Consider the following 14,701-nt stretch of genomic DNA (forward strand, 5'->3'; position numbering starts at 1 on the left):
ATATGGGGCACTCTATGGGGCTGGGAATGGGGGATATGGGGCACTCTATGGGGCTGGGAATGGGGGATATGGGGCACTCTATGGGGCTGGGGGGGGATATGGGGCACTCTATGGGGCTGGGGGGGGATATGGGGCAGTCTATGGGGCTGGGGGGGGATATGGGGCAGTCTATGGGGCTGGGGGGGGATATGGGGTTATGGGGTGGGGATGGGGTTATGGGGTGGGGATACCCAGCTATGGGGGGTGGTGATACCCAGCTATAGGGGGGGGGTCTATGGGGCTGGGAATGGGGTTATGGAGTGGGGATACCCAGCTATAGGGTGGCTGTGGGGTGGGAATGTGGGGGCTATGGGGCTGGGAATGGGGTTATGGGGCTGGGAATGGGGTTATGGGGTGGGAATGGGGTTATGGGGTGGGGATACCCAGCTATAGGGGGGGTTATGGGGTGGGAATGGGGTTATGGGGTGGGAATGGGGGGTTATGGGGTGGGGATACCCAGCTATAGGGGGGTTATGGGGTGGGAATGGGGTTATGGGGTGGGGATACCCAGCTATAGGGGGGGTTATGGGGTGGGGATACCCAGCTATAGGGGGGGTTATGGGGTCGGAATGGGGGGTTATGGGGTGGGGATATCCAGCTATAGGGGGGGTAATGGGGTGGTGATATGCACCTATGGGGGGGGGTTATGGGGTGGTGATACCCAGCTATAGGGGGGGTTGTGGGGTGGGAATGGGGGGGTTATGGGGTGGTGATACCCAGCTATGGGGCAGGGTTATGGGGCTGGTTGTGGGGTGGTTATGGGGCTGGCTGTGGGTCCATCCCTGCCCCATATCACCCCATACAGGTTGTGGGGCTGTACCATCTCTGTGGTTATGGGGTGGTTATGGGGCTGGTTATGGGGTGGTTATGGGGCTGGTTGTGGGGTGGTTATGGGGCTGGTTATGGGGCTGGTTATGGGGTGGCTATGGGGTGGTTATGGGCTGGTTATGGGGCTGGCTGTGGGTCCATTGCCCCATATCCCCCCATTCAGGTTGTGGGGCTGTACCGTCTCTGTGGTTGTGGGGTGGTTATGGGGTGGTTATGGGGTGGTTATGGGCTGGTTATGGGCTGGTTATGGGGTGGTTATGGGGTGGTTATGGGGCTGGCTGTGGGTCCATTCCTGCCCCATATCACCCCATTCAGGTTGTGGGGCTGTACCGTCTCTGTGGTTATGGGGTGGTTATGGGCTGGTTATGGGCTGGTTATGGGGTGGTTATGGGCTGGTTATGGGGTGGTTATGGGGTGGTTATGGGGCTGGCTGTGGGTTGTTATGGGGCTGGCTGTGGGTCCATTGCCCCATATCCCCCCATTCAGGTTGTGGGGCTGGTTATGGGGTGGTTATGGGGCAGGGTTATGGGGCTGGCTGTGGGTTGTTATGGGGCTGGCTGTGGGTCCATCCCTGCCCCATATCGCCCCATTCAGGTTGTGGGGCTGGTTATGGGGTGGTTATGGGGTGGTTATGGGGTGGTTATGGGGCTGGCTGTGGGTTGTTATGGGGCTGGCTGTGGGTCCATTGCCCCATATCCCCCCATTCAGGTTATGGGGCTGGTTATGGGGTGGTTATGGGCTGGTTATGGGGCTGGTTATGGGGTGGTTATGGGGTGGTTGTGGGGTGGTTATGGGGTGGTTATGGGCTGGTTATGGGGTGGTTATGGGCTGGTTATGGGGCTGGCTGTGGGTGGTTATGGGGCTGGCTGTGGGTCCATTGCCCCATATCCCCCCATGCAGGTTGTGGGGCTGGCTGTGGGTTGTTATGGGGCTGGCTGTGGGTGGTTATGGGGCTGGCTGTGGGTCCATTGCCCCATATCGCCCCATTCAGGTTGTGGGGCTGGTTATGGGGCTGGCTGTGGGTCCATTGCCCCATATCCCCCCATACAGGTTGTGGGGCTGGTTATGGGGTGGTTATGGGCTGGTTATGGGGTGGTTATGGGGCTGGCTGTGGGTGGTTATGGGGCTGGCTGTGGGTCCATTGCCCCATATCCCCCCATTCAGGTTGTGGGGCTGTACTGTCTCTGTGGTTATGGGGTGGTTATGGGGTGGTTATGGGGCTGGTTATGGGGTGGTTATGGGGCTTGCTGTGGGTCCATTCCTGCCCCATATCCCCCCATTCAGGTTGTGGGGCTGTACCGTCTCTGTGGTTATGGGGTGGTTATGGGCTGGTTATGGGGCTGGCTGTGGGTCCATCCCTGCCCCATATCCCCCCATTCAGGTTGTGGGGCTGGTTATGGGGTGGTTATGGGGTGGTTATGGGCTGGTTATGGGATGGTTATGGGGTGGTTATGGGGCTGGCTGTGGGTCCATTGCCCCATATCCCCCCATTCAGGTTGTGGGGCTGTACCGTCTCTGTGGTTATGGGATGGTTATGGGGTGGTTATGGGCTGGTTATGGGCTGGTTATGGGCTGGTTATGGGGTGGTTATGGGGCTGGCTGTGGGTTGTTATGGGGCTGGCTGTGGGTCCATCCCTGCCCCATATCCTCCCATTCAGGTTGTGGGGCTGTACCGTCTCTGTGGTTATGGGGTGGTTATGGGGCTGGCTATGGGGTGGTTATGGGGCTGGCTGTGGGTCCATTGCCCCATATCCCCCCATGTAGGTTGTGGGGCTGTACTGTCTCTGTGGTTATGGGGTGGTTATGGGGCTGGTTGTGGGGTGGTTATGGGGTGGTTATGGGGTGGCTTTGGGGCTGGCTATGGGGTGGTTATGGGGCTGGCTGTGGGTCCATTCCTGCCCCATATCCCCCCATTCAGGTTGTGGGGTGGTTATGGGGTGGTTATGGGGTGGTTATGGGGTGGTTATGGGGTGGTTATGGGGTGGTTATTGGGTGGTTATGGGGTGGTTATGGGGTGGTTATGGGCTGGTTATGGGGTGGTTATGGGGCTGGCTGTGGGTTGTTATGGGGCTGGCTGTGGGTCCATTGCCCCATATCCCCCCATACAGGTTGTGGGGCTGGTTATGGGGTGGTTATGGGGCTGGCTGTGGGGTGGTTATGGGGCTGGCTGTGGGTCCATTCCTGCCCCATATCCCCCCATTCAGGTTGTGGGGCTGTACCGTCTCTGTGGTTATGGGGTGGTTATGGGGTGGTTATGGGCTGGTTATGGGGTGGTTATGGGGCTGGTTATGGGGTGGTTATGGGCTGGTTATGGGGTTGTTATGGGCTGGTTATGGGCTGGTTATGGGGTGGTTATGGGCTGGTTATGGGCTGGTTATGGGGCTGGCTGTGGGTCCATTGCCCCATATCCCCCCATTCAGGTTGTGGGGCTGTACCGTCTCTGTGGTTATGGGGTTGTTATGGGGTGGTTATGGGGTGGTTATGGGGTGGTTATGGGCTGGTTATGGGGTTGTTATGGGGTTGTTATGGGGCTGGCTGTGGGTCCATTGCCCCACATCCCCCCATTCAGGTTGTGGGGCTGTACCGTCTCTGTGGTTATGGGGTGGTTATGGGGCTGGCTGTGGGTCCATTGCCCCACATCCCCCCATTCAGGTTGTGGGGCTGTACCGTCTCTGTGGGTCGGCCTCCATTAAGAAGGAGCTTCGTGACGCCTTCGAGGCCGACAGCGGCAGCGTCACCTTATCAGAGCAGCTGTACCCGGATATCAACGTCATCACGGGTCAGTGACCCCCCAGAGACCCCCAGACCCATTAGCGACCCTATAGACCACCCTAATGACCCCCCCCATAGACCCCCGTTATCAACCCAATAGACCCCCCTGATGCCCCCCCCCCATAAGCCCCCTTTATCAACCCCATAGACAACCCTAATGTGTCCCCCCCCCATAGACCCCCCTTTATCAACCCAATAGACCTCTCCTTATGCCCCCCCCCATAGACCCCCTTTATCAACCCAATAGACCCCCCTATGCCCCCCCCCATAGACCGCCTTTATCAACCCAATAGACCCCCTTGATGTCCCCCCCCCATAAACCCCCAGACCCATTAGCGACCCCATAGACCACCCTAATGACCCCCCCATAGACCCCCTTATCAACCCAATAGACCCCCCTGATGCCCCCCCCCATAGACCCCCTTTATCAACCCCATAGACAACCCTAATGTGTCCCCCCCCCATAGACCCCCCTTTATCAACCCAATAGACCTCTCCTTATGCCCCCCCCCATAGACCCCCTTTATCAACCCAATAGACCCCCCTATGCCCCCCCCCATAGACCGCCTTTATCAACCCAATAGACCCCCTTGATGTCCCCCCCCCATAAACCCCCAGACCCATTAGCGACCCCATAGACCACCCTAATGACCCCCCCCCATAGACCCCCTTATCAACCCAATAGACCCCCCTGATGCCCCCCCCCCATAGACCCCCTTTATCAACCCCATAGACAACCCTAATGTGTCCCCCCCCCATAGACCCCCCTTTATCAACCCAATAGACCTCTCCTTATGCCCCCCCCCATAGACCCCCTTTATCAACCCAATAGACCCCCCTATGCCCCCCCCCCATAGACCGCCTTTATCAACCCAATAGACCCCCTTGATGTCCCCCCCCCATAAACCCCCAGACCCATTAGCGACCCCATAGACCCCCCCTCATAGACCCCCCCCCCATAGACCCCCTTTATCAACCCAACAGACCCCCCTCATGCCCCCCCCCCCCATAGACCCCCTTTATCAACCCAACAGACCCCCTTAATCCCCCCCCCCCATAAGCCCCCTTTATCAACCCTATAGACCCCCTTAAGCCCCCCCCCATAAACCCCCAGACCCATTAGCGACCCCATAGACCACCCTAATGACCCCCCCCATAGACCCCCATTATCAACCCAATAGACCCCCTTAAGCCCCCCCCCATAAACCCCCTTTATCAACCAAGGAGACCCCCCTCATGTCCCCCCCCCATAGACCCCCTTTATCAACCCAATAGACCCCTCTTAATCCCCCCCCCCCAATTAACCCCCATTATCAACCCAATAGACCTCCTTGATGTCCCCCCCCCCATAAACCCCCAGACCCATTAGCGACCCCATAGACCACCCTAATGACCCCCCCCATAGACCCCCTTATCAACCTAATAGACCCACCTAATGTCCCCCCCCCATAGACCCCCTTTATCAACCCAATAGACCCCCTTGATGTCCCCCCCCCCATAAACCCCCAGACCCATTAGCGACCCCATAGACCACCCTAATGACCCCCCCATAGACCCCCTTATCAACCCCATAGACGACCCTAATGTGTCCCCCCCCCCATAGACCCCCTTTATCAACCCAATAGACCACCCTAATGCCCCCCCACCCCCATAGACCCCCATTATCAACCCAATAGACCCCCCTGATCCCCCCCCCCCATAAACCCCCTTTATCAACCCAATAGACCCCCCTCATGTCCCCCCCCCAAACCCACCCCTCCCCCTTATCAACCCAATAGAACCCCCCGATGCCCCCCCCCATGAACCCCATTTATCAACCCAATAGACCCCCTTAAGCGCCCCCCCCATAGACCCCCTTTATCAACCCCATAGACAATTCTAATGTGTCCCCCCCCCCCATAAACCCCCTTTATCAACCAAGGAGACCCCCCTGATGCCCCCCCCCAATAAACCCCCTTTATCAACCCAATAGACCCCCCTTAATCCCACCCATAGACCCCCTTTATCAACCCAATAGACCCCCCTGAAGCCCCCCCCCAATAAACCCCCCGCAAACCCATCCCCCCCACTTTATCAACCCAATAGACCCCCCTCATGCCCCCCCCAATAAACCCCTCCCAAACCCATCCCCCCCACCCCATCAACCCAATAGACCCCCCCAATGCCCCCCCCATAGACCCCCTTTATCAACCCAATACACCCCCTGATGTCCCCCCCCCCCAATTAACCCCCATTATCAATCCAATAGACCCCCAATGCCCCCCCCCAAACCCATCCCCCCCCTTATCAACCCCATAGACCACCCTAATGCCCCCCCCCGATAGACCCCCATTATCAACCCAATAGACCCCCTTAAGCCCCCCCCATAGACCCCCTTTATCAACCCCATAGACAACCCTAATGTGTCCCCCCCCCCCATAGACCCCCATTATCAACCCAATAGACCTCTCCTTATGCCCCCCCCCATAATAAACCCCCTTTATCAACCCAATAGACCCCTTGATGTCCCCCCCCCATAAACCCCCTTTATCAACCAAGGAGACCCCCCTGATGTCCCCCCCCCCCATAGACCCCCTTTATCAACCCAATAGACCCCCCTTAATCCCCCCCCCATAGACCCCCTTTATCAACCCAATAGACCCCCTTGATGTCCCCCCCCCCATAAACCCCCAGACCCATTAGCGACCCTACAGACCACCCTAATGACCCCCCCCATAGGCCCCCATTATCAACCCAATAGACCCCCATATGCCCCCCCCAATAAACCCCCCCCAAACCCATCCCCCCCCCTTATCAACCCAATAGACCCCCCTATGCCCCCCCCCATAAACCCCCTTTATCAACCCAATAGACCCCTCCTTATGCCCCCCCCATAAAACCCCCCCAAACCCATCCCTCCCCCACCCCATCACCCCAATAGACCCCCTTAAGCCCCCCCCCCCATAAACCCCCTTTATCAACCCAATAGACCCCCTTAAGCCCCCCCACCATAGACCCCCTTTATCAACCCCATAGACAACCCTAATGTGTCCCCCCCTCCATAGACCCCCCTTTATCAACCCAATAGACCCCCAATGCCCCCCCCAAACCCATTCCCCCCCTTATCAACCCAATAGACCCCCCTATGCCCCCCCCCATAAGCCCCCTTTATCAACCCAATAGACCCCCTTGATGTCCCCCCCCCATAAACCCCCAGACCCATTAGCGACCCTATAGACCCCCCCTCATAGACCCCCCCCATAGACCCCCTTTATCAACCAAGGAGACCCCCCTGATGTCCCCCCCCCATAGACCCCCTTTATCAACCCAATAGACCCCCCTGATGCTCCCCCCCAATAAAGCCCCCCCCATAAACCCCCCCAACCCATTCCCCCCCACCCCATCAACCCAATAGACCCCCTTGATGCCCCCACCCCCAAATCCCCTTTATCAACCCAATAGCCCCCCTTAAGCCCCCCCCAATAAACCCCCCCCAAACCCATCCCCCCCACCCCATCAACCCAATAGACCCCTCTGACCCCCCCCCACCCCCATAGACCCCCATTATCAACCCAATAGACCCCCCTGATGCCCCCCCCCCCAATAAACCCCCCCAACCCATCACCCCCCCACCCCATTAACCCAATAGACCCCCCCCCATATGGACCCCCCCCATCTATTCTCCCCCCCCCCCCCCATAGGGATCCTCAAGGATTACTTACGGGAGCTGCCCACCCCCCTCATCACCCCCACCCTGTACCACGTGGTGTTGGAGGCCATGGCCAAGAAGCCCCCCCGGACCCCCCCCCAATTTGAAACGGGCGCCGTCCCCCTGCTCGACTGCCTGCCCGAGGTGGAGAAGGTGAGTACAGCCCCCCCCCCATAAAAAACCCTATAGATCATATACAGCACATTAGATCCCATTGGAAGGTCCGTTATGGGTTATATGGGGGGGGGGCTCCATTTTGGGGGGGGGGCTTCCATTGGAAGCTCCATTCTGGGTTATGGGGGGGTCCATTATGGGCTATATGGGGGGGGTTCTTCCATTTGGAAGCTCCATTCTGGGTTATATTTGGGGGGGGGGCTCCATTTTGGGGGGGGGGGTCCTCCCATTTGAAGCTCCATTCTGGGTTATATTGGGGGGGGGGCTCCATTGGAAGCTCCATTCTGGGTTATATGGGGGGGGTCCATTATGGGTTATATGGGGGGGGCTCCATTTAGGGGGGGGGCTCCATTTGGAAGCTCCATTCTGGGTTATATCGGGGGGGGGCTCCATTGGAAGCTCCATTCTGGGTTATATGGGGGGGGGCTCCATTTTGGGGGGGGGGGGCTTCCATTGGAAGCTCCATTCTGGGTTATATGGGGGGGGGGGGGCTCCATTTTGGGGGGGGTCCTTCCATTGGAAGCTCCATTTTGGTTTATGGGGGGGGGTCCATTATGGGTTATATGGGGGGGGGGGTCCCATTGGAAGCTCCATTCTGGGTTATATTGGGGGGGGGGCTCCATTGGAAGCTCCATTATGGGTTATATGGGGGGGGTCCATTATGGGTTATATGGGGGGGGGTCCATTTGGAAGCTCCATTCTGGGTTATATTGGCGGGGGGGGGCTCCATTGGAAGCTCCATTCTGGGTTATATGGGGGGGTCCATTATGGGTTATATGGGGGGGGGGCTCCATTTTGGGGGGGGGTCCTTCCATTGGAAGCTCCATTCTGGGTTATATTGGGGGGGGGCTCCATTGGAAGCTCCATTCTGGGTTATATTGGGGGGGGGCTCCATTGGAAGCTCCATTCTGGGTTATATTGGGGGGGGGTCTCCATTTGGGGGGGGTCCCACCTTACTTTAACCCCCCCCCTTATTTCCCCCCCCACCCCCATTAGGCCACCCTGACTGTCCTTCTGGACCACCTGAGTTTAGTGGCTTCGTTCCATCCCTACAACCGCATGAACCCCCAGAACATCGCCGTGTGTTTCGGGCCGGTTCTGCTCAATCAGAACCAGAACCGGGACCAGAACCAGTACCAGAACCAGGACCCCCGGTACCAGAACCAGGACCAGAACCAGAACCGAGACCCCCGGTATCAGACCCAGGACCCCCGGTACCGGACCCAGGACCCCCGGTACCAGAACCAGAAGCAGAACCAGGACCCCCGGTACCAGAACCAGGACCCCCGGTACCGGACCCAGGACCCCCAGTACCAGAACCAGGACCCCTGGTACCAGCCCCAGGACCCCCGGTACCGGAACCAGGACCCCCGGTACCAGAACCAGGACCAGCCCCAGGACCCCCAGTACCAGAACCAGAACCAGGACCCCCAGTACCAGAACCAGGACCAGAACCAGGACCCCCGGTACCAGCCCCAGGACCCCCGGTATCAGAACCAGAACCAGAACCGAGACCCCCGGTACCAGCCCCAGGACCCCCGGTACCAGACCCAGGACCCCCGGTACCGGAACCAGGACCCCCGGTACCAGCCCCAGGACCCCCGGTATCAGAACCAGGACCCCCGGTACCGGACCCAGGACCCCCGGAACCAGAACCAGGACCCCCGGTACCAGAACCAAGACCCCCGGTACCAGCCCCAGGACCCCCAGTATCAGCCCCAGGACCCCCGGTATCAGAACCAAGACCCCCGGTACCAGAACCAGGACCCCCGGTACCAGACCCAGGACCCCCGGTACCAGAACCAGGACCCCCGGTATCAGACCCAGGACCCCCAGTACCGGACCCAGGACCCCCGGTATCAGAACCAGGACCCCCGGTACCAGAACCAAGACCCCCGGTATCAGCCCCAGGACCCCCGGTACCGGACCCAGGATCCCCGGTACCGGACCCAGGACCCCCGGTACCAGCCCCAGGACCCCCGGTATCAGAACCAGGACCCCCGGTATCAGAACCAGGACCCCCGGTACCAGCCCCAGGACCCCCGGTATCAGAACCAGGACCCCCGGTACCAGCCCCTGGACCCCCGGTATCAGACCCAGGACCCCCGGTACCAGCCCCAGGACCCCCGGTATCAGAACCAGGACCCCCGGTACCAGCCCCTGGACCCCCGGTATCAGCCCCAGGACCCCCGGTACCAGACCCAGGACCCCCGGTATCAGAACCAAGACCCCCGGTATCAGACCCAGGACCCCCGGTACCAGAACCAGGACCCCCGGTATCAGAACCAGGACCCCCGGTATCAGCCCCAGGACCCCTGGTACCAGCCCCAGGACCCCCGGTACCAGAACCAGGACCCCCGGTATCAGACCCAGGACCCCCGGTACCGGACCCAGGATCCCCGGTACCAGCCCCAGGACCCCCGGTACCGGACCCAGGACCCCCGGTACCAGACCCAAGACCCCCGGTATCAGACCCAAGACCCCCGGTATCAGACCCAGGACCCCCGGTACCGGACCCAGGACCCCCGGTACCAGCCCCAGGACCCCCGGTACCAGAACCAGGACCCCCGGTATCAGACCCAGGACCCCCGGTACCAGAACCAGGACCCCCGGTACCGTGGGACCCCTATGGACTTTAAGAAGCACATCGAGGTGCTGCATTACCTGCTGCAGGCATGGCCAGGTGGGTGGCAAATGGGGGGGGGGGGGGCAGCACTAAAGACCCCCGTTGTGGGCTATTGGGGGTCCATGATGCTCCATGGGAGGGGGGAGGGGGGGGGCATGACCCCCAAGACCCCCATTGTGGGGTATTGTGGTTCTGGAGGGGGGGGGGGGGAACAAAAGACCCCCATTGTGGGCTGTTGGGGGTCCATGATGGTCTATGGGGGGGGGGGGGACACAAGACCCCCATTGTGGGCTATTGGGGGTCTATGATGGTCTATGGAAGGGGGAGGGGGGGGCACAAGACCCCCATTGTGGGCTATTGTGGTTCTGGAGGGGGGGGGGGGGGGCACAAAAGACCCCCATTGTGGGCTATTGGGGGTCCATGATGGTCTATGGAAGGGGGAGAGGACACACACAAGACCCCCATTGTGGGCTGTTGTGGGTCTATGATGGTCTATGGGGGGGTGACAGGACCCCCAAGACCCCCATTGTGGGCTATTGGGGGTCCATGATGCTCTATGGGGGGGGGGGGGGACACCCAAGACCCCCATTCTGGGAAGAGGGGGGGGACAGGACCCCCCATTGTGGGCTATTGTGGTTCTGGAGGGGGGGGCTACAGGACCCCCAAGACCCCCATTGTGGGCTATTGTGGCTCTATGGAAGGTGGGGGGGGGCAGGACCCCCAAGACCCCCATCCTGAGAGGGGGGGGTCCATGATGCTCTATGGGAGGGGGGGGGAACACAGGGACACCAAAGACCCCCATTCTGGGAAGGGGGGGGTGGGGGACAGGACCCCCAAGACCCCCATTGTGGGCTATTGGGGGTCCATGATACTCTATGGGAGGGTGGGGGGGGCAGGACCCCCAAGACCCCTATTGTGGGCTATTGTGGGTCCATGATGGTCTATGGAAGATGGGGGAGGGACAGGACCCCCCCCCCAAGACCCCCATCCTGGACCATTGGGGGGGTCTTCCCCCTTCCAGGACCTGGAGGGGTTATTTGGGGGGGGGGGGCTTCCATTGGACCCCACATCTCCCATTCTAACCCCCCCTTCCCCTCTCTCTCCACAGCCCCCCGTCCTTCCCACCCCCCCCACACCCCACCCCCCCCCACGACCCCCTCCCCAAATCCCCCCCCCCTCCATTTAGACCTATGGGACTCGGCCGTGGTCGCCCGCCATCGCCCCCGGGGACCCGAGAGCCCCCCCAGCAACCGCTACGCGGGGGACTGGAGCGTCCACCAATGGGATGAGACCACCGAGGGGGGGGGGGGACACGGGGGGGCGACCCCCCCCCATAGGACCCTATCGACCCCCCCCCTTGGGACCCATGGGACCTCCCCCCATAAGACCCCATCGACCCCCCCCATGGGACCCTATCGACCCCCCCCCATGGGACCCCATCGACCCCCCCCCTTGGAACCCTATCGACCCCCCCCCATAAAACCCATGGGACCCCCCCCCTTGGAACCCTAACGACCCCCCCCCATGGGACTCCATCGACCCCCCCCCATAAGACCCCATCGACCCCCCCCCTTGGAACCCTATCGACCCCCCCCCATGAGACCCCATCGACCCCCCCCCATAAGACCCCATCGACCTCCCCCCATGGGACCCCATCGACCTCCCCCCATAGGACCCCATCGACCCCCCCCCATAAGACCCCATCGACCCCCCCCCATAAGACCCCATCGACCTCCCCCCATAGGACCCCATCGACCCCCCCCCATGAGACCCCATCGACCCCCCCCATGAGACCCCATCGACCTCCCCCCTTGGAACCCTATCGACAACCCCCCATGGGAGCCCATCGACCCCCCCCCATGAGACCCTATCGACCCCCCCCCATGAGACCCCATCGACCCCCCCCCATAAGACCCCATCGACCCCCCCCCTTGGAACCCTATCGACAACCCCCCATGGGACCCCATCGACCCCCCCCCATGAGACTCCATCGACCCCTCCCCATAAGACCCATGGGACCCCCCCCCTTGGAACCCTAACGACCCCCCCCGATAAGACCCTATCGACCCCCCCCCATGGGAACCATGGGACCCCTCCCCATAAAACCCATGGGACCTCCCCCCATGAGACCCTATCGACCCCCCCCCATGGGACCCCCCCCCATGAGACCCATGGGACCCCTCCCCATAAGACCCATGGGACCCCCCCCGATGGGACCCCATCGACCCCCCCCCATGGGACCCCCCCCCATAAGACCCTATCGACCCCCCCCCTTGGGACCCATGGGACCCCCCCCTTTGGGACCCCATCTCCCCCCCCCCATGGGACCCCCCCCCATGAGACCCCCTCGACCCCCCCCCATGGGACCCCCCCCCATGAGACCCATGGGACTCCCCCCCTTGGGACCCCATCTACCCCCCCCCATGGGACCCCCCCCCATGGGACCCCCCCCCATGGGACCCCCTCGCCCCCCCCCATGCCCCCCCCCCCCGTAGGGCCCTGCTTGTGGCCGGGTTTGAGTTGGGGGGCGACCCCCCCCCCCCGCCCCCATTTGGACCCAGGTTGAACCTGAAGGATTTCGATGCTCTTATCACGGACCTGGAGAGGGAGCTGGGCAAACAGATCAATGTCTGCCAATGAGATAAGGGGTCAGTGATAAGGGATCAGTGATAAGGGATTATTGATAAGGGATCAGTGATAAGGGACTATTGATAAGGGATCATTGATAAGGGATCGCTGATAAGAGATCATTGATAAGAGATCACTGATAAGAGATCATTGATAAGAGATCGCTGATAAGAGATTATTGATAAGGGATCGCTGATAAGGGATCATTGATAAGGGATCGCTGATAAGAGATCGCTGATAAGAGATTATTGATAAGGGATCATTGATAAGAGATTATTGATAAGAGATAAGAGACCAAAGCCAGCCCAGCCCTCAGCCTCTTATCACCTTCCATTTGCACACTGGGACCCCAATGGAGGAGGTGACCCCCCCACCCCATTAACCCCCCCCCCATTAAACACCCCCCCCCCATTAACACCCCATTAACCCCCCCCCCCATCAACCCCCCACCCCATAGCCACGGTCCCATTGTGTCTGTTATATGGGGGGGGCTCTTATATGGCCAAATTCCCTACCCCCATTAACACCCCCCACCCCATTAATCCCCCCCCATTAAACCCCCCCCGCCATTAACACCCCATTGACCCCCCCACCCCATTAACCCCCCCCCATTAAACCCCCCCCCATTAACACCCCATTAACCCTCCCATTAACCCCCCCACCCCATTAACACCCCATTAACCCCCCCACCCCATTAACCCCCCCCATTAAACCCCCCCCCCATTAACACCCCATTAACCCCCCCCATTAAACCCCCCTCCCATTAACACCCCATTAACCCCCCCACCCCATTAACCCCCCCCCACATTAAACCCACCCCCCACCCCATTAACCCCCCCCCATTAAAACCCCCCACCCCCCCCATTAACCCCCCCCACCCCATTAACCCCCCCATTAAACACCCCCCCCAATAACACCCCATTAACCCCCCCCACCCCATTAACCCCCCCCATTAAACCCCCCCCCCATTAACACCCCATTAACCCCCCCTACCCCATTAACCCCCCCCATTAAACCCACCCCCCCATTAACACCCCATTAACCCCCCCACCCCATTAACCCCCCCCATTAAACACCCCCCCCATTAACCCCCCCCACCCCATTAACCCCCCCCCATTAAACCCACCCCCCCCATTAACACCCCATTAACCCCCCCCATTAACCCCCCCACCCCATTAACACCCCATTAACCCCCCCCATTAACCCCCCCCCCCATTAACACCCCATTAACCCCCCGCTATTAAACCCCCCCCCCATTAACACCCCATTAACCCCCCCCACCCCATTAACCCCCCCATTAAACACCCCCCCCATTAACACCCCATTAACCCCCCCACCCCATAGCCACGGTCCCATTGTGCCTCTGTTATATGGGGGGGGTCATTATATGGCCAAATCCCCCCCCCATTAACCCCCCCATTAAACCCCCCCCCCCCATTAACACCCCATTAACCCCCCCACCCCATTAACCCCCCCATTAAACACTCCCCCCATTAACACCCCATTAACCCCCCCCACCCCATTAACCCCCCCATTAAACCCACACCCCACCCCATTAACCCCCCCCCCATTAAAACCCCATTAACCCCCCCCACCCCATTAACCCCCCCCATTAAACACCCCCCCCCCAATAACACCGCATTAACCCCCCCCCACCCCATTAACCCGCCCCCCCCCCATAGCCACGGTCCCATTGTGTCTCTGTTATATGGGGGGGGTCCTTATATGGCCAAATCCCCCCCCCATTAACCCCCCCACCCCATAGCCATAATCCCATTATGTCTCTGCTATATGGGGGGGGTCTTATATAACCCCCCCCCCTCCCATAGACCCCCTCTATTTGTGCCCCCCCCCCCACATTCAGTATTGACAAGGGTCCATGACCTCCATTGCTCAGGCTGGGGGGGGGCAAAAGACCCCCCACCCATATAACCCCCCCATAGCCC

The 14,701-nt window shown here is 60.5% G+C and overlaps 1 protein-coding gene across 1 annotated transcript in view; it reads left to right on the forward strand.

Annotated features, from left to right (window-relative positions):
- SYDE1 (synapse defective Rho GTPase activating protein 1) overlaps positions 1–11,639 on the forward strand; it is a 62,776-nt gene extending 51,137 nt beyond the window's left edge. The window contains exons 6-9 of the mRNA XM_085534358.1: positions 3,520–3,646; positions 7,320–7,480; positions 8,498–10,184; positions 11,236–11,639. Coding sequence (XP_085390484.1) covers positions 3,520–3,646; positions 7,320–7,480; positions 8,498–10,184; positions 11,236–11,639 — 2,379 coding nt within the window. The remainder of the gene's footprint in view (positions 1–3,519; positions 3,647–7,319; positions 7,481–8,497; positions 10,185–11,235) is intronic.
- The last annotated feature ends 3,062 nt before the right edge of the window (positions 11,640–14,701 follow it).

This window comes from Coturnix japonica, unplaced genomic scaffold (assembly GCF_054131305.1).
Source record: "Coturnix japonica strain WE unplaced genomic scaffold, WE-NBRP24 Scf081, whole genome shotgun sequence".
Classification (NCBI taxonomy): Eukaryota; Metazoa; Chordata; class Aves; order Galliformes; family Phasianidae; genus Coturnix; species Coturnix japonica.